Genomic DNA, 27,054 nt, shown 5'->3' on the forward strand with positions numbered 1-27,054 from the left:
ATATCAGAGATCGTAACGAAATAGTGGTGACCATAAGCCCAGATTTGAACCTGTGCTTCAAATTAAGCACCAAAAATCTAGAATTGCTTATTGAAGATTCTTCTGAAGAAGAAGAAGAAGAAGAAGAAGAAACTAGTGAGGATGAAGAAGCTAGTTTCATCCATGAGCATAACCTCAAGCATTTTCAAAATAAGCTTGAATCTCAGAAAATTCCCAATCTTGACAAGATTAAGAAAATGCTCGAACAGAATATAGATGTTGACCCGCAGAAATATTGGGAAAAAGACCCAGTGGTCTGTGAATTACGACTACATGATATGAATGCTATATGTCATGTCAAATCTATTCCTCAATACAAAGAGGAAGATAAAAAAGAATTCAGAAAAGACATAGAAGATCTCCTGAACAAGAGATTAATTCGACCATCTACTAGCCTTCATCATGCTCCAGCTTTCTACGTGAGAAACCATGCAGAAAGTGTTCGAGGAAAAGCAAGAATGTTGATTGACTACAGAGATGTCAATAAGAAGACCGTTAAAGACGGTTATCAAATAGCTCAAGCAAGAGTCTTGATCAATCAGCTCAAAGGAGCTAAAGTCTTTTTAAAATTCGATGCAAAGTCGGGTTTTTGGCAAGTCATGATGCATCCAGATAGTGTTCCTCTCACTGCATTTGGAACACCACAAGGTCATTATGAATAGTTAGTAATGCCCTTTGGCTTAAGCAAGCCCCTCCAATCTTCAAAAGAAAGATGGATGACATCTTCAAACATGTTGTTGAATTCTGTGTTGTCTATATTAATGACATCCTCATCTTCTCCAGAAACAAAGAAGAACACATGAAACACCTTCATGAGGTTGTTAAACTGATAATTCAACATGGAATCATCTTAGGAGAGAAGAAAGTCTTTTTTATTCAAGATGAAGTCGATTTTCTTGGAATAAACATAAAAAATGGAGTAATAAAACTCCAACCTCATTTCCTTGAGAAAATCTGAAAATTTCCAGACAGAATTTCTGATGCTAAAAGTCTAGAAAGATTCTTAGGAGTCATCAACTATGGAAGAGATTTCATTCCCAAAATCTCAGGATTAACATGTTATCCCCTAAAACAAGTTCCAAAAGAAAATGGAACTTCACAGAAGATGATGAAAAAATTGTGAAGCAGATAAAATCCCTCTGCAAAAATCTCCCTCCTCTACAACAACCAGAAGAGAGTGATGAAATCATACTCCAAACTGATGCTAGTGATAATTACTGGTCTGGTGTTGTTCTGGCAAAAACGCCTAGAAGTAACATTGAAAAGAGCTATAAATTTTGTAGTGGCAAGTTCAGCCCTGCAGAACAAAATTATCCTACAAGAGAAAAAGAAAACTTGGCTATCAAGAAAACAATTTTAAATTCTCCAGCTTTTCTAGGAAGACCCTTTATTGTACGCACCGATTGTGCTAGAGTAAAGAATTTTAAAAATTTTAAACTTGATAAAGCTGCTGATGGAGGAAGATTAACAAATTGGCAATTATTTCTTAACCAATATGATTATAATGTTGAATTAATTGCAGGAAACAAGAATTATCTTCCAGACGCCCTAACCAGAGAAATGACAATGTTCAGCCGAAGAGAAGGCAATGAAGGTTGCAATTCTAGAAACAGAAGAACAGGAAAAGAACCTGAACATGCTGAGGAATCCAAAGAAAAAATCCTCAAGAGATTCTTGCTAGGTCCAAAAGGACTAGCCACAATTGATCAATCCCAAGGTAAAGGATTGGCTAGCCCATCTCAAATGGCAGACGGTAAAGGCTCATCAAGACCGTTTAAGGCTGTTGCTTTGCCAAAAAGCAAACCAACTCCATCTGGAGTAATAAATGTTTCTAATTATGAATTAATAACCTTTGAAGAACCTGCGTTCAGAACTGGCAGAAGATTAGCATATCACCAGAAAGCTATTTTAAATAATCTTTTACATGCTTTTCAGGAAAGAAACAGTGGAGTCATGTTCCCAGCTTTATTTGCCCTAGCTGAAGAACTCTATGAAAATGCCAGACCACAGTTTGAAGAACTTCATGAAAATACACAGCAGAGTGCTGTCTAGAGTGAAAAAATCTAGTATCTTGAAGATCTTGAGAGTGCTAAGGTTCCTGTTTTAGCACTAAAAGAATCAGATTGGTTCGACTTTCATAACCTTATTGGAAATCATAATTCTGACTCATGTCTTCCTCCAACCCTCTTCATTGTCCCTGGACCTTATGTCGGCAAGATATGTGGTTAATGTTCAGAGTGAACATCCTTAAGAACACAAGCTCTGGGTTGTTGAAAATAGTTTTGTCCATAACCTCTGGACTAAACCAAAGATGATCTCAAAGGACTACCTCCCATCATAGTCAATACAGTCAAGAATGTTCGAAAAAATGACTGCATTCTTAGGTTGAAGTTCAGATCTACTCTACTAGAATGGATTCAGAAGAAAAATGGAGAGGTTGACTATATTTCTCCATACCATTATGTGAGAATCATTCGAGGGAAGTATCTTCATCCTGCATGTGTTGGATACAATAAAAAAACCAAATTCTAGTATTCCCTGGATGAAGGCTATGTCTCTAGAATATATCAAAAAGATCATTGAAGAAGATACAGAAAATACTTTCCTGGCAGCAGGAGAAAAATTTATTGTTACTGCATATGACCATCATGAGGTTATGCAGTGACCTTTTTCTATCTCTTAAAAGAAAAGAGATCGACTCCATGTTAGATTGTTTTCAATGGATCGAAAAAATTGAAAATGACAACCACTACAAGATGTATGAAGATACAGACATGGAAGAAAATGAAACTAAAGCCAGGATGGAAAGCAACTCTTTTGTCCTAGGCCACAATTCTGAAACAGATGAAAACATGTGAAGCAACAGGTGTAAAAAGCACCAAAAGCAACTTTGGCTTTTTCTCCAAAAGATTCTTTTGTTTTTCAAAAAGAAAAAGAAGAAGGTGAAAAACATTTCACCTAAAGGAATCTGCTTTTCCTCGATCGACCTCAATTATTCGGAGCACTCAGAAAACCAGAAAATAATGGAGTTGTCATGTACATTTTTATGTTTTGAATTCTAGTTTGAGTTCCGCTCCCTATATAAGAAGCCTTAGTGTCAGTTTGTAGAGGCATCAGAAAATTGAGCAGAATAATTTTCTCTCAAAGAGTAAGAAAGCCAATGTCGTAGTAATAGCAGTGTGCTCTTCTCTTCCTGTAAGCTCCAGTGTGGAGTGTGCTTTTTTTCCAAGTAAGTACTTGTAAACTCAGCTATGAGTAACTAAACGGCATTTAGCTGTTTACCCGAGAGTGAGGCTCTGGGTTTATAGTCTGTATTTATGTTTAAATAAATAAATTCTGGTATGTGCCCATTATATTGTCACAAAAAATATTTGTTCTTTCTTATAAATTAATCTTTATATATGATTAGAAGGCCTGCAAACATTTTTAAAATATCTTGCATTTACCAGAATTCTTCATCATTAAGGCAGCAGTGATTCAGCCCTGTTAGTAACCGACAAGAGGTCGTTAGGTGAATTTGTGGCATCTTGAAGGCTAGTTCTTAGTTAGGAAGGTTTTGGTTCATCTGCATAACATCTTTTAAATTTTTGCAAAACTTCTAAATTGTAGAACTTAACGGTAAAATTTAACGGTGTTAGTCTGATATACCAAAGTGTTGTTGACATGCAAAGTTGATACACCATTCTGATAGTTTTCAAAGTTCATACACCAAAATGTAGAATCATCCATATTTCATACACCATTTGTGAAGATATATCTCGTAAACATATGATCCCACTAAGAACCATGCCATGGATGATTCAAGGACAATTCGAAGTGTTATGGAAGATTCAAACTGTCTACGAAAACATTGGATTATCTAACTTTAAAGTTTCAACATATGATAATATATAGAGAATTAAATATGCATGTTTCAGATTTCCTATTGGACAATGTGGCTGTTATAGTAATTTGCAACCCAATATGGTAATTTTTCTAGGAATCGCACCCTACAGGTTTCATCTTTTATTCAATAATGTAATTAGTCAAGAGGCCCACATGATGGTAGAGGTTTCTTTTCTTCTCGAATTTTATATGTAATAAAGTAGTATTATAATGGGAAAATGGTCCGTACGGTACCTGAACATTCCTCCTTATAACTTTTGGTACCTGAACTTAAAAAAATATCAATTCGGTACCTGAGGTTCTTTGCCCGACCGAGGATTGGTACATATTGCCGTTACCTCCGTTACGGAGCTTGCCAGCTGGCAATCTTAGAAGGGCACTTTTGTCCATTCATATGTTAATTTTTTTTTTCTCTTAACATTTTTTCCTCTCTCTCTCTCTCTCTCTCTCTCTCTCTGTCTCCCCCTCTCTCTCCCCTTCTTCTTCTTCTTCTTCTTCTTCTTCAGTTGCACTACCAGAAGCTCTATCAAAATAAAGCACGTAAATACAAACAGAAACCCAACGTTTTAGTTTCAATTTTTTTCCCTTCCAAATCCATCATTCCTTTCAATTTCCTCCGATCTTGTTTTCCTTGATTCCCCTCTCATTTCTCTATCCCTATCTATTTGAATCTCACCATCAATTTCATGGGTTTTGGAGCGCCGCAAGAACCAACGGAAGAGGTTGATGCCGACGAAGATGGTGAAGGAGAGGAGGGTCATGGGGAGGGAGAGGAGGGCGGGGATAGGTCCAAGAGGGACGGGTCGACCCGGGTAGCGGAGGAGGGCGAGGAGGAGGTGGAGGAGGACGGAGATGGTGAGGTAGAGGGCAATGGCGGTAATGGAGATGCTGATCGTTGTCGTCGTCTTCGGAATCGACGGCGGAGACTGGGTGGTGTCGGGATTCAAGCTTGATTCTTCTTCTTTTGTTGTCTTAATCATCCTTTGTTCTGCAGCAATAGTAATGAAGAAATGGTTCCTATATTTTGTTGAAAAAGCACAAGTCTTGATCAAGGTTATGCAAGAATTGAGGGATTTTGATTCAAGAAACTGTTTTTTGGTTGCAAAAGGTGAAATTGTATCTTGTGGGTTTTGTTATTGTTTGAGAGATTTTGATTCAACATGGCACTTTGAACAATCTGGGTCTTTGTTTTTCTTCCTTTTTGTTTGCTTTTTGTCACTTTGAATAATCATTGACTCCTGGAGAAGCTTATGGAAGAGAAAGAGAGGGAGTGTGCGGGGGGGGGGGGGGGGGGGGGGGGGTGGTGGCCGTAGGTGATCTAATGGCGGCGGTGGTGGTGGTGGTGAAGGAGGAGAAGGGGGGGGAGTGATTTGGTGCGACCCGGGTGCAGAGGTTTAGATGATCACTACCATCAATCTATTAACATTGGAGACATGACTGGGATTAGGGAGGATGAAGACATAAAATGATGAAAATACCCTTACAAAATTGTCAGATGACAAGTTCCGTAACGGAGCTAACAGCCATATGTACCAATCTTCGGTCGGGCAAAGAACCTCAGGTACCGAATTGATATTTTTTGAAGTTTAGGTACCAAAAGTTATAAGGAGGAAAAGTTCAGGTACCGTACGGACCATTTTCCCTATTATAATTCAAGAAATGTTGGCTTGATCAATCTGCAGGATCATACATATTTACAAGCTTAAAAAGTTTAATCCCATCTAAACTCTTGTAAAAAAAAAATCTTTTTGTCATTTTTTATGATCTTTAGACAAACATCAACTCCTGCGTCAACCTTACTGAAAGCAGTCGAACCCATAAATAGTATCTACCCACAATCATGTCTATAGCACAATAGGCAGATCCTTGTTTGAAACAGTCCTGCAAATGGCACAATCCAGATCCTCTTGAACCATGTCTATATAAATTATATAGTCATTGAAAATATGTAAATAAATGTAATCCGAAAATATTAGAACCTACATGGTTTTTAATTAAATGATTAAACATTTTCTGAAAAATTTGATTGCGCTATACAGCTAGAGAATGAGCACGAAGACGTAAAATTTGCCGCAAATGCTCACAAAGCATCATTGAAGTTAATTATTTAAAATATAGGGAAAATGCTCATTTACCCAATTTTAGCTTAAAATGTGCCCACTTGCCCGACTAAGAGTTTTTAAACCCCATTTACCCAAAACACTCTAAGGGATTATTTCCCCTTTACCCAATTAATTCTTTTTATTAATTTTTGGGACTTTTTTGCCCTCTCCTTCAATCTCTCTACTCTCAGTTTCTCTCTCTCTCTCTCCCCCTCACCGATTTCTCTCTCCTCCCCCCTCACCGATTTCTCTATCTCTCTCTTTCTCTCTCTCTCTCTCCAGAAGACGTCGGATCTCTCTCTCCCTCCCTCCATCGCTCCGGCAGGTCGCCCACGACGCCTGCTCTAGCCATCGCCGCGCCGAAACTCGTCGTCGTGCTCTCCGCTGCCAGGCTCGACGCCAAGCCGACGGTCCTCGTCGCTGAGAAGCTCGGCGAGGCCGGGGTTGACCTTCTGAAGGAATCGACGACGGACTGAAAATGGCTATCTGCTATTGTGCAGTCATAACCATAAAAGTTGTAACATTAGTGCCCCCCAGTAGACTTTGTATTGGGGGCCAATGATGACTGCTTTATTTATTGACGGACTGAAAACTGCTATTCCAAAGTAAATGTAGTGTTAAATTGCAGTAGTTGATAAATGAAAAAAATTGTGTTGTTTGTGTCAGTCTAGTGGGGGGCAGTAGACAGAATATTGACCCTCATAATGTGGGTTTTTAGACATTATCTGTTGTTTTGAGTGTGAATAACTTGTATAATCTGCGAAACATAGGAAGCGGTGTAATGTTTGATGGTCTATTGGGGGGCAGTAGACACATTAGTGCCACCCAATAATGTCTTTCTTAGGAGACAGTAATCATCTCTTGTTGATTTGTTTGTGATAAAGTGCAATACACTGTGAATCCTTGAAACTGGTGCAAGTTTTAATGGTTTAGTGGGGGGCAGTAATAATGGTTTAGTGGGGGGCAGTAGACACATTACTGCCCCAAAATAATGTCTTCGTGTTAAGTTTAGGGTTTAGGGGCAGCGTTAGGGGCAGTAGACACATTGCCGATGAACTGCGACGAGGACGTTGGAGTGGCTGGATCGCCGATCAATCGAACGGCGACGAGAACGTTGGATCGCCGACTGGAGCTTCATCGTCGTGTTCAGATTTGGACTGCATCTCCGGCGCGGCGATCAGAGAGAGAGAGACAGACCGGAGGTGGAGATCATGGGGAGGAGAGAGAGAGAGAGAGAGAGAGAGAGAGAGAGAGAGAGAGAGAGAGTGGAGGTGGAGATCGGGGGGAGAGAGAGAGAGTTTGGGAAGGAGAGAGAGACTGATAAGAGATGGATGAGTTTTAATTTAATTAACAGGGGCTAAAATGTCAATAGATGTAAGATTGGGTAAATGGGGTTAAAAAACTCTTGGTGGAGTAAGTGGGCATTTTTTGGGCTAAAAATGGGTAACTGGTCACAGCCCCTTATTAATTTAACACAGGCAAGCCAAGTCTATGTTCCTAGTCTGTAGACTAGCTTAGTCCATGCACTCTGCTATAATGTGCAGAAAACAGAAAATTATGGTCCCCAGTTAACACACTAAAACTCATCACCCCATTACCAAATTCACGTATATTTTCAACTACCTTAATTCAAGGTACATAACGAAACTGTTTTTATTTAAGACTACAAAATCACCAACATTCGACTAAATTCACTTAGGCATTCGGCATTCCTTCTCTGCATCCTTCAACTGTGCAGGCAATAGAGATGAGATATATAACCACAATCCATCAAAACACTCCCATAAGATCAATACGAGAATCAGAAAATAATTGCACCCAGATCAACCAAAATGTAACTTTATCCTGTATATAGTTTTTCATTCGTTGGCTGATTGGGTGAGTTTTGGGGACAAATGCTACAGACAGACAACACTCAGTTCCTAGAACGGTGACAGGGATACAAACATATACAGATCAACCAATAATCACCTAAAAAGAAACTTCAAATTATCTGAACATATAGAAACCAGTTGAAAGTTCAAAATAAATAAATGCCAACAGGCAAAATCAGATCCTGTCCAGACAGCATCCATTACTCTTGGCACATACTAATATATTTCAGAGCTATGGGAAGTCAGGAAACTTTGAATAGAAAACCATCCAAACAAGTCGATATCAGATAAAACTTCTGAAGATGAAGATATGACCCTAAAGACAGTAACTGACAAGAATACGTGGACATATATAAAGATATGAAGATGATGCAACACGGTGGTGGATAACAAAGGTAACCTTCTGCTAAAAAATAACTTATATTCAAGAAGAAGATCAGATTCCTAGTGACACTCTTCATACCTTCGATAAAATGATATTTCAAGTCCACAGCTGAAGAACATGCAGCCTGTACAAGACTTTTTGCTAATTGGAAAAACAAAGGAGAATAATAAGTAGTTCTTGTAAAAGTTCCACGCATGTGGTTGAACTTTAAAATAAGTCTTCTAAAGATCACATACAGTAACGTTAAAAATTGGTTCAATTAGAACACCAATTTCTCCCAACTGACCAAAAAAAAAAAAACATAAATAGAAGACTGAGTCGGGTTCTAATCAAAACCAGCAATCAATTTTAGTTTTTATTCATTTCATCACAGCAAGATTTACCAATTACCAATTACCATCCCCCCTAGAAGCCTTGGGCAAAACCAATAATCATGACATTCCAACGTCATTAACGGGAAATGCCAGTATAATAATGACAGACCAAGGCTCACTGATAAAGCTCACCCTTTACTGAAGAATCCTAAGTAAACAGACCTAAGTAAGAAACACCCATGATATCAACTTCACTGACAGAAAGAGTGCAGACAAATGTTTGCAACCATTTAACCTGTTAGCCATTGCAACTATCTCCCTGCACACATGCTTTAGAGAAACAGTTCATTTCGGCTCATCAACTCTTTACAACAACATACTAAACCAAACAGAGGGGTATATGCTTTAGAGAAACAGTTCATTTACGCTCATCAACTCTTTGCAACAACAAACTAAACCAAACAGGGGTACGATCTATTGATAGAGTTCAAGATTAAGTTAACAGCAAGACTGGAAATCCAACTCAACCTTGAGAAGTCTGCCACCAGAATTCCAAACCATTGTAAGCCCCTCAAAAGAACCCATACTTCAGCATCAATTCCCTACCCAGAACCCAGGTTGGCAGAAAAAACCCTGCATCAGAACTCATAACACCTGTCACTTACACTTCTAAGACTACAATCAGTTTTTAATTTACACCACCCTTTAGAAGGACAAATCCAGCTCAACTGTACCATGATATTCGCTGGTCGCAAGTTCATATTCTTATTAAATTCAAATTACTCATAAGCAATGCTTGGCCTCAGAGGACACTGAAACCAGGTTAAAATATGTAACTGCATCTCCATTTCCAATGCACCATAGAACAATAATAAAAATGGCATCATGTTGCAACAGTATCTTCGACTTCAAATTGTGAAAACAAACCTCACCCACTGTACATATCGGCCTGAAATATTACTGATTGCCTAAACCCTAAGAGAAGATAATAATCATTATCAACTAACTCCCTCCTTCTAGATTCGATAGTTACCGCCTCTCACGAACAACAACTGAGGCCACTGTAGACTCCAAATAAAACTTGTCTTCCCCTGGCATAAGCCTCAGCTTTAAAATTGATGTGCTAAGCAGACCAAACTGAGATCTACAATTGGGCTCAAACACCGTAGAGCTTCGACTGCATGCATGCCCAAGACTTTACCGATCACATCAGAAAACTCTGGAAAAGGTGCAAATCACCCATTACAAGTGAAACAATCAGAGGGATGAATTTCCAGTTACAAATTTCAGCTTCTATATCCTGCTACCATCTTAATCTTATATCAGCTATTGTAAAAGGAAAGGGTGACAGAATACAGGTTTCAGAAACACATGACCAAATTGACACTACACTCAAATAATAAGGGGATAAAAAACACACTACTAAATATGGTCCAACAAACTGATAAATTGTATTCTTAGTGAAGTTCTTTGATGACGATGCCAAAAACTATTTCAAAATTGAAATTACAAGAACCATTTAAAGCTAATGCACAACTCTGATCCACTTGAGCTTTGTAAATTTACCATCTGTAGTAAATGCAGAGCTGTTATATTTGTAAATGAATATCATGTGGGTCATAAATGTCATTGATTGAATTTATTGCACTTAGGTATCTAGGTATCTTAACAGACACATAAGCAATAACATGTGCGGGTTCACCTGAAAATCACTTTGGCATCTCCCCTTCCTCAGTTGACCACATAGGGACCGAATCACATGAAAATCAAACGAAATAACAGTTCTCATCAACAACTGTCTCAGTAATTAAACAGAAATATGAAAATAAAGAAGAATAAAAAGAGCAACTAAGCTACCATAGAGTAAACGGCATTTCATTATCAATCGTCCTCATCAACTCTTTCTGAGAGATGTTTGATTGATGCTGCACTGCTGCCTGGCAAGGTGGTCAAGCAGAGCTCTGTTACCAGGAACCACTATGATGGAGGTGACCCAAAGACACTGTATATAAATACAGATAGAATATATAAAAGTATGCAGCAGTAGCTTTAATACTCTATTTCTGCATTAATATCTGATATGATAGACATGTTCTAACACAGAGCCAAAAAAAAAAAAAAAAAATCTTGCAAAACCAATGAACAGGCCAAATAAACATTCCAAACTGATATCATCATGAACATCTTACTAACTATAAATGAACTGCAGGACTAAGAACAATATTTAGAAACAAAAAAAAAGAGGAAAGTAAAAATATCAATTGTTCAGTACAGCAAGATCCCTATTAAATTTTAGATGAGCATAATCCTATTCAAAGAAACTCACTTCCTTAGTTCCAGCAGAAGCTAAGATGTCTGCGCCACTAAACCACCATCACAAGAAACAGTACGTTGGACATTCCTTTAAGAAGTCTGTTGAACTCCAAAATCTCAATGCGTAAAGATAGTGTCATTACGTCTAGGTGGCCTATCAGGAATAGAACCAGGCTTGAACTTCGAGGCTTCATGTTTTGCCAGTTCAGGAGGAACATGACTGTTACTCTGAATGAGCATCTGCTTGAGATCATAGAAGACATCAGTGTCGTGAATTGTCAACAATGATGTGTCTACACCAGTCTTCCCTGCACGTCCAGTACGTTCAATACGATGGGTGTATGTTTCAATACTTGAGGGCATATCATAATTAATTACATGGGCCACATCAGGTATATCAATACCACGTCCTGCAACATCCGTTGCAACAAGGACATTGTATCTCCTGGTCCTAAAATCTTCAAGGCTAATTTCCCTCTGGTCTTGTGATTTCCCCCCATGCAAAGTGGTCACACGATATCCATTCTTATCCAAACTCTTGGCTACATAATCAGCAGTTTTCTTGGTGTTAACAAACACAATAGCAGTCTTATCACCAAGTTCGTCAAGCAATCTCTTTAGCCTCTCAAACTTCTCTGCATCCTTACTCCAGACAACATTCTGAGTGATCAAATCAGTGGTCTTTCCAGCTCTGCCAATTGTAACCACAACAGGATTCCTCAAATACTTCTGAGCAAGGCGCTCCACCACAGGAGGCATGGTGGCACTAAACATATAAGTGGTTCTGTAAATCTTCTTGTCATCAAGCTCTTCATCCTCATTCTCAGGTTTGAAATTGCTGGAAGGCATTGCATCCAAAACACCTACAACCTGCGGCTCAAACCCCATATCAATCATCCTATCGGCCTCATTAAGAACAACATAATTGCACTGATTCAAAACAGCATAACGCCTCTCCAAACAATCAATCAACCGCCCCGGCGTAGCAATAACAACCTCACATCCTTGCCTAATCTTAAAACCCTGTTCCTCAATTGACTGCCCACCAACAATAGAAACCACTTTAATACCCAAGTAATGCGCAAACTTCACAGTCTCTTCCTCAATCTGCTGCGCAAACTCACGAGTAGGTGCCATAACAACAGCATAAGGACCTTCAGCTTCATTCTCCTCACTGAAATATACGTCAACATAGGAAGAACAAAGGCAGCAGTCTTACCAGAACCAGTCTCCGCAATGCCGATAACAGCACGCTGTTGCAGGCCCAGAGGAATGGCAGCCATCTGAATCGGAGAAGGCTTCTTATAACCAGCCCTCTCCATAGCCTTGAGCAGCTCCGTACTCAATCTACTCTCAACCCAGCTTCTTCTGCTCTCGGCGGTCCATTCAGGCATGAAACCCTCTCCCAAACAAGAGCTGTGCCTAGTGAGGGTTTTTGTACAGAGCATTCATATCACGGGAAGTGTCCTCTGTATTCTCCCAATCGAAAGAGAATCGGAACTTCTCGCTAGGCTTAATAACACGCTTCTTCGAGCCCAGATACTGCTCTCAAGCTCCTTATCGCGCTCGCGGTCCGCTAATTTGTCCAATCGGGCGCGCTCTCGGGCCTTGGCCTCCTCTTCGCGCTCCCTCTCACGGTCACGGTTGCGCCGCTCCCGGTCGGGAATTGGAGTTGTTGGGGACGGAATCGGAGGAGCGGAGATTGGAGAGAAGCTGGTGTTGGCGGCGTTTCTGTTCCTCGTGTTCTTCTTGGCGGCGTTGTAGGGCTAACTTCTCGCGTTCGGCTTTGGTTAAGAAGACGGGTTTCTTCGGCGGCGACGCCATCGACGGAGCGTTTCATTGTGCACAATGAAACCCTAAACCCTACCCTTCCAGTAGTTTTACTCAATCCCTCACCAAACCCAACTTCCCACCTCAAAAGTTACAAACTTATTGGACAAATGATTAATCTTTTGAGTTTCATTTTTGCAGGACTATGGAATAAGTTTCCAACTGCAAGGACAGTTCAGCAGATGATGTCCTGGAGAGGATGATGGATGACCCGTTTGTCTATTCAGGTCAATCAGCCGGGTGGGCTCCGCCGTTGCCAACGGAGACTGCCAGGTACAGCAGGGGAAGGATACTGTGGAGAGGTTCGACATGCCCGGAATGACCAAACGAATCAATTGTGGAAAACAAAGTTTGTCTTGAAATCTGATATAGAGACAGAGAGCTCGAACCCTTAACTCCTTAAGACTTTTTTTGAAATGGGTTGACGAATATATCCCTTCTTATTAGGCGCCTGAGATTCAATTGCCACATTTAAACGGAGAGACCAAAGTGATATACGGTGACATAGTTGAGTGACCAAAGTGTTGAACGAAAAATAGTTCGATGATCAAACTTGTCACGCCCCGAACTTTGAATAAAGGAATTCAAATCCGAAACGCGAGAACAAACACAAGAAAACACACATAGAAAATTTTCCATTTAAACTAAGCAACAAACAAACTAAACTCACAATGTCAATACCGACTCGTTCTTTAGAGTCACATATTACATTACAATAGTTTACAAATTAAACTGAATATCAATTCAACGTGTAACCACTCTCACCAACTCACTACACAGCGGAAGACTACAAGTAAAAGCGCCCTTCTACACCACGTGACGGAAAGTTCACCACAGCTTCGATAACGATCACTCGATATTCTAACCTGCACAATAACCCCTACACCATAGAATAGTGCACCGGGAATGTAAACAACAGATCCGATAAGCTTTTCAGCCCGTATGAGTAAACTCAATTAAAGTGACTCACGTCACTCATGCTTATAATTTCTCAGCTCGTGAGATAATTAAAACAACAATATTTAAGATCACAAACACAACCAAACATACAATCACACAAGATAACAATTAGTAATCCCTGCATCGAAAGTTTAGTTCAGGAGATCACCAAAGTCACCCAATTCAAATTATAGTAATCCCTGCGTCGAATTTTAGTTCAGGAGATTACAATTAAAGAAAACAATAGAAATCATATAAATCCCTGCATAGAGTTTAGTTCAGGAATTTACATGAAGACAAACAATACAAAAAGCGGTAATCCCTGCATATAACTTAGTTCAGGAGATTACATTAAAACAAACAATACAAAAGACAGTAATCCCTGCATATGACTTTGTTCAGGAGATTACAATTAAATCAACAATAGAATTCATAGAAATCCAAATCTCACGTAAACACAAACGAAAAACTCCAAAAACCTTCCCTGAACTACGACAGACTCGAGCTCAATTGAATCGTAACCTGTCACCTCTGCCGAGGTTCAACCTTACGACCAAACTTCAGACCCTTCGGTCATCAGAATAGAAATCCAGGTTACCACTGTAACCTTCAAACTTCAGACCTTTCGGTCCTCAGAATAGACACAGGTTTACCACTGAAACCTTCTGACTCACAATTGTCACATCACAACTCCAAATAACTCTTTCAACAATATAAATCAACAAAAGTCTACATATCACATGCCACACCTTCCAGATATATATATATATATATATATATATATATATATATATATATATATATATATATATATTCCACGTAAATATATATATATACGTAGTCTCCCACGCAGGAATGACCACTAATACCAACTATAGTTTTATAAATTATACTTCTCGAAAATCATTTTATATCAAAACATTGTTTTACTTACCCATGAACCGTTGTCGATCAAGTTCATATATTTTAAAACAAATAATTTGTTTTGATAAATGATTTTGCATGCTAACAATAAAATATACTAAAATAAAACATAACTAATTTATCAACCGAAACACCGTGACATTTACTCACCTTAAAATCCCGCTGCGTCTTCTCTAACTGTCAAGATAAAATACCGGATGTACTGCCAATCACCTAAAGCAAGTACAACCCTGATTCAGTACACGAATTAACAAAAACCATTTAATTCCGAAACTCCCGAAACACACTAAAAATCCGAAAGTGACGCCAATCGAGGCGAAACTTCATCCAAGACCACCCGAGGTCTCCGGAATACTTAAACGATCAACATATCAAAACTACAAGTCGATCGGAAGTCCGGATCCTCACGGATAGAAAACCGATCAAACCGAAAACCCTAAAACTTGGAAAATTCATAACATGCTCATACGATTTCCAAAAATTACAAACTATATATCGAAATGCTCGTATCGACGAGTAGATCGTACTGAGGAGCAGAAACTGCCCCAGAGGTGGCCGGAGGCCGCCGGAAACCACAACCACAGTGGCGGCACCGCCACCAAACCAAAGTCAAAATTTGACAAAACTTCCAACATCAAAGTTCTTCATCTCAATTCCAATTGAAACATTCATAACTAGCACAAAGTCAGAATCAAATCCATTTGGCCGGAATTTACCTCGCAAGTTCAGAAATTCGAAGAACCCTAGATTCCCAATCTTCAAAATTCGACCTCCACACTTTGAATCGTTGCAAGCCGCTTGGAGGGAAGCATCAACGTCCAATGGGCTAGAAAAGCCCTCAAAGAACTCGAGCTATAGTGGCCGGAGATGGGAGAACCAAGGCCGGCGATTTGAGGCGATCTGCAGCTCCACCGTGCAACTTCTCGGCCTTGTAGCGACTTCTACGGTGCTTCCCACGACGAATCACCACCACAGACGTGTAGAGGGGACTGAGGAGAGCAGGATTCCCTTTGGAATCGAAGCATGGCCGGAGGAGGAAGAAATCGGCCGGCGAAGGTGAGAGGCTGATCGGCTCGGGGAGAGGGAAAACTTTCCGAAAATGGAAAGTAGGGATTTTTCTGATATTTTCGGATTTTTTTCCTATTTAACCAAAATGGAAACTTTTTCCAAATGTCACAACTTCTTCATACGAACTCCGATTTCCGCGTTCCACATGTCCACGAACTCGTATCGACGCGCTCTACGACTTTCGTGAAGGAAGTTTTCGGAGAAACCCAACGTATAAAAAGTCAACCATTGCCACCCCCCTAAAACCATATTCTTCGACTAATAATTCGTCCAAAACACTTCCGCTCCATTCACGAGCCACGAAATCGAGCAAACGAACACTATACTAATTCCCGGAAACCATTAGAAATTTATAACGAATTTTCGGGGTCTTACAAAAGTGATATTTATGTCTAAAAGAAATGTCTTCAAATGAAGTAGCAATGATGCAATTGTCACGAACAAGGATATGAATTCTCCAAGAAATTTGAATTCGCTTACTAATCATGTCCATAAAAAGGTTATAGTCACCTTTAATTTGAACTTTTGAGAAACCATGAATTGAAGTAACTCTGAGGTTTTAGCTTCAGCAATCAGCACATCAGCTTCTCCTATGCCTTTAGTTAAAGCTATTATGGGAAGGCCATAATCTTTCTTAATAACAAAACATAAAGAAGCTTATTTATCATGTAATACTGAGCCATTAAAGTTCATTTTAACATAAGAAAGTAAGGGAGGCTTCCATATGATAATCTGATCGAGTACATTTTCTTTTCCTTAAAGGGGTAAGGGAGTTAATTTGTATATATTGTCTAGCCATAGAGGCTGCAGCAAAGACAACTTGATTAGTGGAGTCATGAATATTTCTAAAGATTAGTTTGCTTCTGGCATTCCATAGATTATAAATGAGGAACAAAATTTGTTCCAGAATTCTATACTTCTCCACACTTTGAGTTCTATTAATGAAATTGAGCCAATCAACATAAGAAAGATTTGATTTTAATGGTTAAAATTGAGGAGGAAAATAAGACCAAATTTTCTTAGAGTAAGAGCAATGTAAGAATGGGCAAGATCTATCAATTACAGTATTGGTAAAAATGGAGTCTCTAGTGGGTGGTGCTATTCACACACATTTTTTTTCTATTTACACACCCTCTCTATTTTTCTATTACTTTATTTCAATTTTCTTTTAAAAATTACCTAACTACCCTTTCTTATAATTGTGTTTCTTTTTCTTTTTTCTATTTGGCAAGTCAATCATTCTTAAATCCTAAACCCTTATTTTCCCCAAACACAGAGGACTTTAAAACTCTTTTCGATTCCCTCTTTTTTTTTTTCATAAACAACTTCTCTAGCATAGTCATTCTATCTCTCTATTATGATGCTTTGAAGTTTAATCATGATAGAACAAGAAACTTTAGACCCATCTTTTGAGAAAATTTTACATTTGATTTGCAATGGAGTCATGGAAAAAAAATATGAGTTCAGTGATCATTCGAGCCCCTTTGAATGCATTATTCCTGGTAAGATTCTAACTGAAATTATTTGGTGTATTCAAATCCATTGAGCAACTATAGAACTTTACAACAGCCTAATAATGATGGCCTTATGATTATAAACATGATTTGTTCTACTATATTATGCTAGTAGAACATAATTTTTTCCCGACATGAAGATTGCAACTCATTGCATTCAATATTATGTAGAGCATCTCCAAATTTTGTATACATTATCAGCTGCAATGTGGAAGCTTGTGGCTAAAGTGGATAAAACGTTGATTCCATATATATATATATTTTTTTTTCCGATTTGAGGATGATGCACCTGGATTAAGAGTCATAAACAAACAAGCATTGAGTTTGGTACTTTGCAAAGTATGAGAACAAACTTTACAATTTGGATTCAGTTGGGTGAAGGTGATTACATGGGAAGCATATTCTTTGTCTAATAATACAGGTCATTCTACTTAATAAACGTATTATTTTTCCTTCATTTATAGGTTAAAAAAAATTGAATTATTGTATAATGATGTTTGATTCATGATTGAATTGCCAAATAAAAAAAAGAAAAAAGAAAAAGAAACAAATTTACAAGGGAGGGTAGTTAGGGTAATTTATAAAAAAAATTGAATTAAAGTAATAGAAAATTAGAAGGGGTGTGTGAATAGAGAAAAATGGTGTGTGAATAGCACCACCCTTTAATTTTTATCTAATTAGTTGCCAACTAAAAACTTTAACTTTAGTAGGCAAATTAAGTTTCCACATTGTATTTAAAAGTTTGGGTTGAGAATGAGTTTTTTTATTTTTTATTTTTTTTTATCGAAAGAGGGTAGCCCATTCATTAAGTTCAGCAAGCAGGACAAAAATGAAACACTCAGACAGGGTCGATAGAAAGAATCGTTCCTTAGAGCATCCTAACATCCTATCCTAGATAAGAATAAGAACCCAGCATACTCCCAGTACACCCACCTTTTAGAAAATCCATGCACCATTATTTTATCAAAAACCTAGAAGCCTCGAAGCAAACATAAAACAGTTTCAACTAAGGCTCTGATTTTTGCGATCCAAACAAAAATTAAACAGTACTATAGGCCATAGACCAATCCATCCAACCCCATAGCAAAAGGGTAATCCAGCCCACTTGAAACCCTAGACTAGTGAGCCTAAACTGTGGCCCACAAACCAGTTCAAGGCTTAAGAGGCCCAGCCACTCCAAATTTCGACCTAAGCAAGGAAAGAAGCTTCCTTGTCGCCGCACCAGCCATAAATACCACTGCCAACGCCGACACTGCTACCACCGTCCAAGATCTTGTCGCCGCATCAACCCACGACCAAAGCTCCGGCCGACCAGCACTAAGGGATCAGAAAACTCAAGCCCGGGATCCTGACTCCAAACCACCCTTCCGCAGCCGTGAAACAACTAACCCTAGGTAAGAGATTCTTCGCCCTTACAGATATGTCGCCACACTTGCAGCCGCTATACCCACCAACGACATCGACGCACCGTCCCTGTCGAAGGTAGCAGAAATCGGCTCCGAGATGGACTAGCAGACCCGATTCGCTGTCACCCCGATCGGAACAATCTGACTCCATTCAAGCCAGTCTGATGTAGCGCAATCCCCAACGCTGCCATCACCCATTCTCCAAGCCACAACGCCATCAAATTGACTGGTGTCGCCTCCACCATCAACAGAATCATGGTCCGGCATCGAAATGATCTGAGAAGCAGACCACAATTCATTCACTTGAGGAGAACTCCCCTCTAGTCTCCAACAGTAAAAAGCATAAGGAAATGAAGCCCTGAAGAACAAGGAGATTCCTGCCCTTGATAGCACCACCGGAAACTCCTGCGCATAATCTCCATGAAAGATGAAGAAAGTACAAGGTTGACAAACAGAGAGTTCGACGGCCAAGAAACTCTGGTTGAGAATGAGTTGGAATGTGTTCATTCTGTAAATTAGAAGCAGATTTAATTGTAAACTTACTGTATGACCATTTGGTCAAATAATTCATGTATAGTCATAATAAGGAAGAGGTATAGAGGAAATCTTTCTATCTTGAGATAGCACAGAAGTTAGCTCATCTATATTCCATTAATTATGAATAATGTAGTCCTTGACTAAATCATAAGTATTGATGGAATGTCTAAACTATCATCTACCATGTTGAGCAGATGAAAGAGATAAACCCAGTCATAGAGCCAAAAATAAATTTGACAACCGTTACCTACTATCCATCTCATTGCATTCAAAAGAATGTGTCTGGAATCTAAAATACTTTTTCAAGCCATAGAGGAGGAACTGGTTTTCATCACTGTAAAGAAAGAATGCTTTCTGAGATATTTTGGTTTAATAAATATAACCAAAAAATTATTTGGTTCAGTATATATTTTCCAGCCTAATTTTACAAGGGCAGCATTATCATAAATATTAGAAGATCTAATAACCAAGGTGTGGCTGAAATAGGTTCAAGTAATCTAATAAGTTCATTCCATAAGTCTAGTTGCAATTCTTTATGAGGATACATATACAGGAAAGTGTTGGCGTGATTCATGCTACTTTCCTTGTATATCTAGGATATTCTTCTTGTATATTTTGTAATCTAGATTAGTTAGACTTCAATTAGGATTAGTACTTGCCTTATGATTCTCACTTACCTTATGGTACACAGATTGTATCTATATATATTTGTCATCCTTGTGAGAAGAATACAGATTAGACTCAAGTTCCATTTTCACATTATTTTCTTTCGATTTCTTTGACTCAAGTTATTTTCTACAATTGAAAACCCTAAGCGTTGCTAGCGTTGCTGGTGCCGCCTCCAAGCCGGTCTAGGTCTGCCTGCTTCCGGCCACAATGATACAAGAGAACATTCTTGTTTGGAACTGTAGAGGCATAGTCTGTAATAAGACTCAACGAGCTCTCGTTGATTTAGTGCAGCTGAAGAAGCCAAATCTGATTTTCTTGGCAAAAACCCTAGCCAAGCCAAACCATATTGAAGATCTGATGCATAGGCTAGGTTTTACTGGCAGGGCTTGTTACCCACATGAGGACGACTCGCAGGGAGTTGCACTACTATGGAGGAATGATATCAGCGTCAGCGTACGCACCCTTTCACCTCATCATATTGATGCAGAAATCGGAGATCCTGGAGGTCCGGCTCGATATCGTTTTACTGGAGTGTATGGTTTTGCAACACGCAGTGATCGTACTCGTACATGGGATCTGATCCGAACTCTGAATGCTGAGCGCTGTGACCTGCCATGGCTTATGGCTGGAGATTTTAATGAAATTTTGTGTCAAGTAGATAAGTCAGGTGGCCCTCCTCGTGCTGCAGCACCAATGGCACAGTTCAGGCAGGTAATGGCAGATTGTGGTCTCACAGATATGAGCTTCTTTGGTAGCAGGTTTACGTGGTCAAATAAGTTCACGAAGGAATGTCTTGATAGAAGCTTTCAATCGTTGCAATGGAGAATGCTATACCCTTGTAGCAGAGTGATCACCTTGCCTCCAAGTGAATCAGATCACTGTCATTGCCTTATTGAAGTTAGGGCGGAGAGGAGACATAGGAAGAGGGTTTGTAAGAGATTCAGGTTCGAAGAAATATGGCATGGGGAGGAGAGATGCACTGCCATTATTCAGAAACACTGGTCTTAGCCCATAACCGGAAACCTGCTGTTTCAAATTGAGCAGAAAATCTCCACTGCTGGTTAGGAACTTCTGAAGTGGCACTCAACTGAGTTCCAACACCAAAGAGCTGAAATGCATATGCTCCAAGCCAAAATGGATGTCATCATGCGACAACCCTTCTCACCGTCACAATATGAGGAGCAAAGGCAACTACATGTCCGTCATAGTAAATTACTTGCCCAACAAGAAAAATACTGGAGGCAACAATCCAAGGTAGCATGGCTCAAGGATGGAGATAGAAATTCTGCTTTTTTCCATCGGAAAGCTTCTAACCGAAAATGCAAGAATACAATAAAGGGCCTGATGGATACCAACAATGAATGGACCACTGATCCTAATACAGTTAAGCAATTAATTGTAAATTACTACAAAGAAATCTTCTCCACTGAGGGTTCGTGTGATGAAGCTATTTCTGAGATCTTTCGGGCAACTCCAATGAAAGTTGCTCCATACATGAATGAAGATTTATTGAGGCCTTACTCTGATGATGAAATAAAGGCGGCATTGTTCCAAATGCACCCCTCAAAGAGCCCTGGACCAGATGGTATGTCCCCTTTTTTCTTCCAAAAATATTGGAACATTGTTGGTATGGATGTGTGTCTTGCTATTCGAAACTTTCTTGAACATGGACAGATTTGGACTGCTTCCAATTTTACTCACTTATGCCTCATCCCAAAAATTGCAAATCCTACTGTGGCATCTCACTTTCATCCCATAGCTCTGTGTAATGTTATCTACAGGATCAGTTCCAAGGTTGTGGCAAATAGACTGAAGAACTGGCTCCCAGATATTATTTCTCCCCTCCAGAGTGCATATGTGCCAGGGCGCTTGATTTCAGATAACACTCTAGTTGCTACTGAAGTTGCACACTTTATGCACAAACTCAGGCATCAGGAGGAAGGCTTCTTCTCCCTCAAACTGGATATCAGTAAGGCGTATGATCGCCTTGAATGGAAATTTTTGCAGGCTATATATATTGACTAAATTGGGGTTTGACTCTAAATGGATTCACATGGTGATGAGTTGTGTTACATCAGTCACTTATGCTATTCTTTTCAATGGAGAGCAGTCTGAATGCATCACTCCAACCAGGGGAATTAGGCAGGGTGATCCACTTTCACCCTACCTTTTTATACTATGTGCGGAAGGACTTTCAGAGCTATTAACACAAGCAGTGGACTCTGGTTTTATTAAGGGGTTAAAAATGTGTCCTCAAGCTCCTATTTTACATCATCTTTTCTTTGCTGATGATAGTTTCTTATTTGGTGATGCCTCGGTACAGGAATGTCGTCGGGTGAGAACAATTTTGAACACATATGAACGTGCTTCTGGACAGAAGATAAACTTCCAGAAAAGCAGTGTGGTGTTTAGCAGAAATGTACCAAAAGAGTTGCAATCTGAACTTGCTACAATACTTGAAGTAAACTGTGTAGAGGAGCATCACAGGTACTTGGGGTTGCCATTACGGGTTGGAAAATCCAAGACTGCCAAATTTCAGTACATCAAAGAGAAACTCACAAAGAAATTGCTGAACTGGAAGTCCAAGATTTTAAGTTGTCCAGGAAAAGAAATCCTCATCAAAGCTGTTGCTCAAACCATGCCTCTGTATGCTATGAATTGCTATTTATTGCCAAAAGGTTTGTGTGATGATATTCACCAATTATGTGCTTCATTCTTTTGGGGAGATACAGATACGAAAAGAAGAATTCATTGGCGTAGTTGGGAAAGATTGTGTCTTACCAAACATGAGGGAGGGTTAGGGTTTAAAAATATCTATGCTTATAACCTTGCTATGCTAGCTAAACAAGGATGGAGATTGGTATCCAACCCCAACTCATTGGTTGCTAGAGTGTTCAAAGCTCGATATTTTCCCACTTGTTCTTTTTGGGAGGCACAACCAGGAGAAGCATCCTCCTACTCGTGGAGAAGTATCCTAGAGGGTAGACCGGTGTTGAAAGCTGGAGTCAAATGGAGAGTGGGAAAGGGAGATCAGATTCATATGTGGGAGGATAATTGGATTCCTAATTGCTCAAGGTTTCAAATTCACAGGCCGGCAAACTCAACCTCATTCAATGTGGTAGCTGACCTCATTAATCCACATACTAGGTCCTGGATTGCTCCAATTGTGTCTACACTATTTTCTCCTGAAATTGCTGCTCAAATACTAGCTATCCCTTTGAGTAGAAGAGGTATACCGGATAAGCTTCTTTGGGAGCCGGAAAAACAAGGTTTCTTCACCGTTAAGACTGCTTACTGGATTGCCAGAGAACATGTTCTCAGTAATGCTCTTGCTTCTACTTCACAGGGAGACCCTTTTAAAGAGCTATGGAAACGTCTTTGGAAAGCTAGGGTGCCTGCCAGAGTCCAAATATGTGCCTGGAGGGCCTGCCAAAACATTCTACCCACCAGAGAGCGCTTACTTACCAAGGGTTATGTTGGTGAAATGGGTTGTTTACTGTGCTCTGCTAGTCTAGAAGACACATCTCATATCTTCTGTAAGTGTCCAACTGCAAGAGAAATTTTCTCTACTCCTCCTTTTACCTTACAGTCTTTGGATATGCCAAACTTGATTTTTAAGGAATGGATGTTGGAAACTGCTCTGGTCCTCAAACCGGAGACTTTTGATAAGCTGTTAATGTTAATTTGGTCTCTATGGAAAAACCGGAATGCTACACTGTGGGAAGGTCATCCAAAGTCAGCATCAGTTCTATTATGTAGCTCCTTAGCCTGGTTGGATGATTTCCAAAAATCTAGAATGCCTTCTGCAGTACCAAAGCAAGTTGTAAAGCATCATTGGCAGCTGGATAAAGGTAGCAGAGTAAAAATAAATGTAGATGGTGCATTCTTACCATCGCAGACGCATGGAGGGGCTGGATGTATTGCTCGTGGTCCAGCTGGGCAATTCATGGCTGCGTTTGCTCACCATCTACCTCATGTGAACTCCGCTAAGCAAGCAGAACTGCTTGCCATTCAAACTGGACTTGAGATGGCACTCCAACTGCAGTTGTCCTCTGTCAGTATAGAAACTGATTGCCTTGCTGCTGTCCAGGAAATCATGCACCAGCCATATGATTATTCTGAATTGGCAGCCATTATTGCTGACATTCATGACCTGCAGAGGCAGTTCCAAGAGGCACAAATTAGTTTTGCACCTAGAAATTGCAACCAAGTTGCGCATAGACTAGCTAGTATCGGTTTTGAATCGGGTCAAAATGAGTCTTGGCTTCACCAAGCTCCCAATTGCATTGTTGATGTACTCCAATATGATTGTAATCATCTGAGCTAGTCTCTTTCAATAAAGTCCTCTTTACTTCAAAAAAGAATACAGATTAGAATATTATTCAATCTGTTTTATTTTCATAATAATTGACTTGGTGTATTAAAACCAAGTTTTGATCCTGGGACTGTGGGTTAGGCTATATATGAGTGCTTTCATCCTTCGACTTAGAGGTACTGAAGACCACATTAGACAAACGATCGATCATCAGAGGACCAGAAGAACCAAGATATCACAATGGCTCAAATGTTGATAGCACGGTAATTAGGGACCGATCGCCTTTCCTGTTGGGTTGGAAAGAATTGAAAAATTCTGAAGTTCAAGAAGTCAAGACCCCTATTCCCTCTTAGATAATGATTCCCTTGATAAATTGATTCTAGAGGAGTGCCCTGATCTTGATCTTAGTGGTGTCTCTTCTAATCTTGATAATAGTGTCAACACTTCTAGATATACTTTGTCTCATAAGTCCACTCGTGGTAAACTACCTTGACAATATGAACCAAGTTTGAATGTCAAGTCAAAATGTCATGTATGTTTCATAGTGTGCAAGTGAATAGAGGTGGGACACATCATTAGTTGGGTCAGCTAAAACATGCAACATTCTAGCCCAAGCTTTTTCAAGGATATTTTCACATAGACTCGAGCAAAGATGTACTTGTAACAATCTATGGTAGCCTTATCAATTCGATCACATTGCCCAATATGATTAGCCATGTTAGTGATGCATGGATTATTGCAGAGATGAAAGGTAAGAAAGATAATCTAATCCATACAATCAGATAATCAAGTCTTGCATGAGTAGAATGAAAACTAGAAGCCCATCTTCTAATAGCAAAAGTCTGACCTTGAACATACCACGGTCTATTTTCCAACACATGCATGAGATTTTCTTTCTTAGAAAATGTAATTTTGTACCACTTGAAGCCAGCAATATGTAGTTTGAAGCCTCTGCTTAGCTTTGCCCAACTTGACTTGAGTCTTTGAAGGATATGATGAAGAGATACAGGTGCACCAAAAATTTTCCCATCAAATGTGAGTATTTTCAGCAACATATATATGCATGGGTAAGTGGACCATCAAGCTTGACTTCAACTGGATTCGAGGCAATAGAAATTCTATCTTTACCTTTGCGAATCATTCGAGGAATAGGAGTGGTAAAATTAAGGTTAGGGGAGGCAATATATCGGCTTCTTGAGCTTGTGCCTTCCATGTGGAGAGAATTGGGGTAAGGAGAGAGCGGATGATCAATATATTCAAGGAAGGAACTCAAAAGAGCGAAAGGGTTTGAGGATTGTATGTTGGACATAATGAAAGAGTAAACTGAGAGTGCGAGGTGAGACAGAAGGTAGTGAAGTTGAGAAGAGGAATAATAAGGAATCATAGGGTTTATAAAGAGAGAAGTGTAGAAGGGCAGACAAATAAAAGAGACAAATAGATAGGGCCAGATACTATGCCTAGTAGTTCTAGGGAACCTGAAGGGACTAGCAATGAATGCTAGCGTCGTGAGGATAATCGAGAAATTGAGACAATTAGAAATAGGAAGAAAAGATCGATGGTTGCATGAGAGTAGGAGAAGACAGATATCCAAAACGGTCTTCTAATGGAAGTCGAGTACATTAGTCAAGACAAAGTAGAGGTAGGTGAAATTGATAACAGATCAAGCTAGAGACATAAGAAATCCAAGAAATTAAATAGCGGAGCATGAGAAATCATCATGACGTTTTGCATGGTTAGTGTAGCAGGTGCAAGTTATGGGTTGGAAGTTAACCAAAGGAGAAAAACTATAAGGTTGAGTAGATCAGGATGAGAGGAATAAATATTTGGGGGTCGATTATGGATTAGGTCCAAAAAAGGCAACATGCAAAAGGTAGGACGAAGGAGGAAAGGAGGAAAGGGAAGGGGAAAGGAGGAAGAGAGTTATGGAGCTTAGAGATCCAAGCTTCACACTTGTGACAAGAAAAGTAGGTGAATACTATTATATTATTAGTTTTCTTCGCAAAATATTTTGTCAATTTAAAAGATGGCTCTAGAGGCTCTCTTGTATGATAATGATTCACTACATGATATGCAAAAGTATATCATAAGTGACAAAACTTTCAAAATATATCACACAATAGTTGGTAAAAAAGCAAAAGATTTTCAAGTCCGATTGAAATTGGTACGCCTGAGATAAAATTAGAAGTGCATGGGCGCAAGTGATTTAGGGTGTAAAGGCCAAAGAGGAAATGAATTTTACCCTCTAAATTTTTTTAAAGCTAAATTCCTTTTACCTCTCTAAATGTTACACTCAAAATCGTCTGTGCCCACGAACTTGTATTTTGATCAAATATGCTCTTGTACTCTCAAATTCGATCAATCATAACCATCTTTTATTTAATCCATCAATTTCTTAATGAATTATTAATGTGACGAGTCCACTTAAACTAGTTTTAGACCATGTGTTACCCAAGAAACACCCAATTTACATAATTAATGTTAAAAAATTGTTCCAAGTGAACTCGCTACATCAACAATTCATGAAAAAATTGACGAATTAGTTGGCTGATGGCTATGATCGACAAAATCAAGAGATGCTCAAATCAGAACTCCAGGGATAAATGATTTTTGGTGTAAATCTAAAGATCAAGGTGAAATGAATTTAACCCAAAGATTTTCCTTAAAAAGGCACTTGGGATCAAATCATAAAAAATCAAAAGAGAGAAGCACACAATACTAATTTTTTCTTCTCCCGATATCAATCACCTTGTATTTATCATTAGTGGATTGACAATTGTGGTTTTAAAGTTTCTAAATCGAACATTTAACCATAAAAAGAGAAGAAGAAAAAAAACATAAGAGAATGACCTGTACGCACTTGCAGTCTGTGTGAGATCTCCCTTTTGTCCGGCAGCGCATCTTTAGGACACCGTCATCAGACAGGTCCATCATCGGCTGGGC

General features: G+C 39.3%; 1 protein-coding gene and 1 pseudogene across 1 annotated transcript; one reads left to right on the forward strand and one right to left on the reverse strand.

Annotated features, from left to right (window-relative positions):
• Positions 1 to 9,392: 9,392 nt before the first annotated feature.
• Positions 9,393 to 12,536, reverse strand: LOC133739901 (DEAD-box ATP-dependent RNA helicase 21-like; annotated as a pseudogene).
• Positions 12,537 to 20,006: 7,470 nt separating this feature from the next.
• Positions 20,007 to 20,807, forward strand: LOC133737532 (uncharacterized). Its single transcript, XM_062165067.1, has one exon. The coding sequence runs from the start codon at positions 20,007 to 20,009 to the stop codon at positions 20,805 to 20,807; it is 801 nt and encodes a 266-aa protein (XP_062021051.1).
• Positions 20,808 to 27,054: the final 6,247 nt, after the last annotated feature.

Source organism: Rosa rugosa, chromosome 3 (genome assembly GCF_958449725.1).
Source record: "Rosa rugosa chromosome 3, drRosRugo1.1, whole genome shotgun sequence".
Lineage (NCBI taxonomy): Eukaryota > Viridiplantae > Streptophyta > Magnoliopsida > Rosales > Rosaceae > Rosa > Rosa rugosa.

Bases quoted from the DNA above. Each gene is read 5' to 3' on its own strand.
- LOC133737532 (XM_062165067.1), top strand. From the start codon at position 20,007: ATGATACAAGAGAACATTCTTGTTTGGAACTGTAGAGGCATAGTCTGT.